Here is a 4,936-nt window from a genome sequence, read left to right as displayed (position 1 = left end):
AAATCCCTTCTAGGACATTCAATTCGAGCCCTTTTCAAATATTTCCCAGGACTATTTCCCTTCCACCCAACAGGCCCAGTTTGAGTCACACATAAGGTTAATTACTGCTCCAACACTAAGGCTTTTTATAACGAGGACAAGCAGGCTTTACATAAGCTCATTAATTAACAATTGACAGACAGAGGCTCAAATGTTTGAACACGGCTCTGTGGTGTTGTGACAGTGAAAGCAGGCTACACGGTCTGTTGCCTTCTGTTAATGCAGAAAAACGACGTGCGAGTTGTGCAACACTTTGTTTTCACCTCTAAGTAGGGTGCACATGCAGACAGCAGCACAGATTATTAACTAAATGTATTTTTTTCTTAAATCTGAACAACACCAGTCTCTAATTTTGATCATAACACACGGATTTGAGGACATTCAGGAAATTCAAGGAGCCTTGAACGCCCTGTGATAAGAATCAATAAACCCTCAAATGTAAATAATGACGTGAACAGGTCGACATAGAGAAAGACTGATTTTAATTAAAACACATGTTTCCGTGAAGAATACAAACACAGGACTTTGTACACATGTTTACTAAGATGCTCTCTGGAAAACGTTTGGGTCTTCACGCTCTGTTTGTTTCAACTTCCCTGAAAGACGTAGACTTGTGCAGGGCAAGAAAACAACACAGATCTGAGCCCTGAATGACCAGTCAAGACATTTTAGAAGCACAAAAAAAAGATGAATGTCCAAGAAAAAAAAGACAATCCCGCAGAAAACATCCCCTATAAAAGACACAACATGGGGGGGGGCACTGTGATCTAGGCATCGTCTGGCTTGTCTGTTGGAGGCCCGCATGGCTGCAGCATCTTCTCCATCAGGTTGAAGCGGACCCGAGCTTTGCTCTCGTTCTCGGCCACGGAGAAGTAGTTGAGCAGGTCGAAGTGTCCCATGTAGGAGCAGTACGAGTCCCGGTGCTGGTTCACCAGCCACTCCCACTTGCTGGTGTCGGCGTGGCCGGTGCCGATGTACTTGGACTGGAGATGCTCCAGCTGGCTGTGGATGTTGTAGCGGTCCGTCATCGTCGCTCAGGTTCCGGGTTCACAGACGATCTGGATGTGGAGAGAGGAAAACAAACATCAATGCAACGGAAGTAATACGAGCAGGAAATACGAGTTTGTAACCACATGAGCGAATATTTGGTTAAAAACCACATTAAACACAAATCTGGTTAAATAGTTCAACAGTTTACTTGATAACTTGTTGAATGTAACCGGAGGAAAAGAACTAGCTTCATCGTTTTCTAGCTAACGTTAGCATGCTAGCAGTCAACGCGAGGCTAGCTAGCTGCTGCTAATCCACTAAAAGTCTCCCTGACTCGACGCCTCTCGCTAAATAGAAGCATCTCAACGATCGTTTCAGATGTAAAACACACGTACTCGATGATAACGTAAAGAAGAGGGGCGACAGCAGAGGTTTGAAACAACAAAGCGATCCGACCGCGATTAGCCACTGACCAGAGTTGAAGTGACTTCCGGTATGTTCCTTCTGCTAAATGATCCGGTGCGGAAAAAGGCTGTAGCTTTTTGTTCCCCCCTCCATTTCAGAAGAGGAAGAACACAAACAGTTACAAAATAATATAAATAAATATGAAATAATATTAAAATAAGACATAAGACATGGATGGACAAATAAAAGAACAAACAATTAAATACAATTAAATAAATAAGGATAAGCATAACATGATATATATATATATATATATATATATATACTGTATATCCTGGAGAAGTAAAATAAATAAGGATGTAATACAATCTTACTCTCAGTGCAGTTTTGTTTAGGTGTAAATCATGTTTCTAGTAATAATATTTTTTTTCATTATTAATTCATTTTTAAAATTAAATCGAAAATTTTAATTTAAATGGAACAAGCTCAATTAATTCATTTTATTCAGTTTAGCAGGAAGTCTGTCTGAAACTCGGAGGTGGCCAGATTTGTGTTGGTTGTCAGGTTTGGGTGATGGGGAGAACTGAGGAAAACACCTCCAATCTTTTTAAAAGTCTGTTTAGCTTTAGCTCATTCAGTTCCCTTTTTTCGTACGTCCCCTTTCTTTACATTAATCAGCAGCAGTTGTTGAGATATTTAACTCAGATCCTCAATAAGAAACCTCACGGTGCGCTGGCAGGAAAGTCAGGGGATCAGAATTGATTATGAATTTACTTTGGGAAAAATCAATAATCATAGAAAATGTAATTTCAATCAGTTCAATAGGTGTGACTTGAATATCTGAACCAAATCTTCATGGTAATGAAATATTATTATATAGCTGCTGAAATATATCAACTCGGACCCAACTGGGAGACCGTCTATCAACACTTTCATCCCTGGAGCCATGAATACAATTTATCAATTTTATCAAGAAGGGTTCATATCTTCATAGGTGACTTTAATATCTCACCTATGTGTTTACTGTCTGCCTGGAAGAAAACTCACAGTCGTGCTGTTTCCATGTCCAAACATGATTTCTCATTTGTAGCCTAAACAGATTTTCCTTCTTGAGGGAATTCGTACAATATATCTCTATAATATACTTTTATTTTCAATGGAGTTATTTCTCCTCTAATAGCATATTAATACAGCATGTTCACCCCCCCCCCGAGCCCTTTAATGACCATAGAGGTGCAACTGTTTTATTTGGTTTATCTGAGTGTAAATCAATTAAACTGCTGCATTAGCAGAGTCCCATGTGTTGAATATGTTTTTATAACTAAAGCTAATTTGCACTTTCAGTCCCCCGATGGGAACAGTTTGTACAATCTGACTTGCACTAGCTCTACTATTTTTGGAAATGCAAGCTTAGTTGTCAATTATTTTCTTGTCCAATGAGTTGTTATCGTTTGTTGAGCTGAGTCAACACATTGTGGTTTCTCATTAGAAACAGCAGTAGAATGAGGGAGGCAGAGGGAAGCAGATGGCAACAACCATCGAAATAGATCACACTCACTGGGTTAGACTGCGTTAACATCAGAAATACAATATGTTCGTCTGTGTGGCGACATAAAGCCCTCATACATAAATGTAATGTGGCTGATTGTGTCATTGAATGTTGGGAGTGTTACTGCTTTTGTTCCCTCTCGCCCACTTTGAAAGATTTACATTTGCCATTTTGTATTTTTCTAGACCTGGAGCTGTTCATAGAATGTAGATTTTTTTCCCCCCATATGGCTCACAAGGAGAAAATTGCCTGAGCCTTTACAAGTTAAGACACATCAGGGAAAAAGGGACTGAATTTTCTGTAGATGTTCACAGTAGTTGTGGTAATGGGACTTTCTCAAATCAAAATAAAGTGGAATAAATCTGGCAGTAATATAGACTGTATATAAAGATGGACACTGTAGCCAGAGTCTGCGCAGTCGTGCTCGGGGGATGCAACAAGAAAGCATCCACCACGATATCAGATTATTTCATTGAGGTTTACCTTCAGGTATTATTTAACTTGAAAACATGTCCCCCGAGGACTGATATCCATTACTACTGTTTGTCTGCAAACCCCATCAGACTCTGTAGGAAAACGTCTGATAAGAATAATAGGATGGAGGATAAGAAGAAAGGAAGGTTCATTCGACAGTATCACACTGCAATATGTAAATCTACAGGAACAGAGATTACGTTTCTGCAGGTCCTGGGTGTGAGGTCATGGCTGTGTCACACCTCCACTGTATCTGAGGCTGATACTGTCTCTATTTCACAGCCCAGGGGGATTGTGTGATTGTGGGATCAGTTGCCGCTCCTTCTTGCTGGTGGTGTCGTGCAGCAGGTTCAGAGCGGTTTGCTCGGGGGGGATTAAGCTGGACTGAATATTCCAGTCCCTTGGTGTAAGAGCCGCTGAATGCACAATGAGGCCAGCGGACAGTTTGAAAGATGTGGGATTTGCATTCGAATAAAGATTGAATTATATGCATGTCATTAGTCTTGGAACAGGAGAAATGAGCTTGAAGGGTTCTCTGCTCGACTGTAAGAGGCTGCGCTTTGCTTCGGCTCCCACTTCTCTCTCTGTGTGTTTTATCTTGGTCATTATTCACAGGCCTTTTCTTGAGTTTGAGAGTTTCCATGACAAGGACTGTGAAACTCATATTAATAAATGTGGAAGTGTTTTTGATGACTAAGAAATGATTATGGACTTATCTGCAGTTCTAAAGAGGAAAAGGTTAGAGATTACAGAAATATTATACAGGCTCCATATTTCCCTTTTAGGTAACAGAGAGGATCTGATATGAATAAATCTATGAATAATACTTCTCATATTTTTATCTTTTATTTTCCTTTGTTTTTTTTATTGTATATTTGACCTGTTTTATTACCTTTTGTGTAATGAAACCTTATGTTTTATTCCACTCTGCTAAAACATGCAAGAAATTTCTAATCTTATCATTATTGAATTCATACAAGAGTTCAGAGTTATATGTATGGAAGGGTGCAATTTGTTTCAGATACAAATAAAAATCAGGATAGTTAATGTAAACGCAGTTGTAGAAGGGGATTTGTGGGTCTTGGCGGAGGGATGTGCTCCACTGAGCGCCATTCTAGTTTTTCAGGAAATTACCGACCTTTGTTTCTGGAAAACTATTGATTTTCATTACGGAATAATCAATTTTAAAATAATTAGTCTTCCATAATTCTGGGAGACAAGTTGAAGTAAGGCAAGTCAAAATTGAAGAAGCAAAGACTGAGATTTATTGACTTTTAAGCCCTTTTTCCACTAATCTAAAACCCCCACTAATGCCCACTATCATCTGGCTTTTGTCTGAAATGGGTAGGGAGACTCTCAGCAGAACCAGGTTTTATTGGGACGTGCAACAGGGATGTTTTCTTATTATCTTTCAAAATGCATCAACGGCACGGCAGCGAGGCGAGAGAGATTTTCAATGGTCTGCTAATTTTTATGTAA

The 4,936-nt window shown here is 39.5% G+C and overlaps 1 protein-coding gene across 2 annotated transcripts; it reads right to left on the bottom strand.

The window, feature by feature from the left end:
• Positions 1-504: 504 nt before the first annotated feature.
• sf3b5 (splicing factor 3b, subunit 5) lies at positions 505-1,525 on the bottom strand. 2 transcript variants are annotated; one of them, XM_061087377.1, is made up of 2 exons: positions 1,425-1,525; positions 505-1,097 (listed from the first exon to the last, which is right to left on the bottom strand). In XM_061087377.1, exon 2 carries the CDS (start codon positions 1,065-1,067, stop codon positions 807-809), a length of 261 nt encoding a protein of 86 aa, XP_060943360.1. In that variant the 5' UTR covers positions 1,068-1,097; positions 1,425-1,525; the 3' UTR covers positions 505-806. The 2 variants fall into 2 exon arrangements, with proteins under 2 accessions (XP_060943360.1, XP_060943361.1); XM_061087378.1 differs by having other exon boundaries at positions 1,503-1,524.
• Positions 1,526-4,936: the final 3,411 nt, after the last annotated feature.

The sequence above is a fragment of the Limanda limanda genome, chromosome 15, assembly GCF_963576545.1.
Source record: "Limanda limanda chromosome 15, fLimLim1.1, whole genome shotgun sequence".
Lineage (NCBI taxonomy): Eukaryota > Metazoa > Chordata > Actinopteri > Pleuronectiformes > Pleuronectidae > Limanda > Limanda limanda.
The sequence above is the reverse complement of the archived record's forward strand: the minus strand, read 5'-3'. Positions and strand labels throughout refer to the sequence as shown.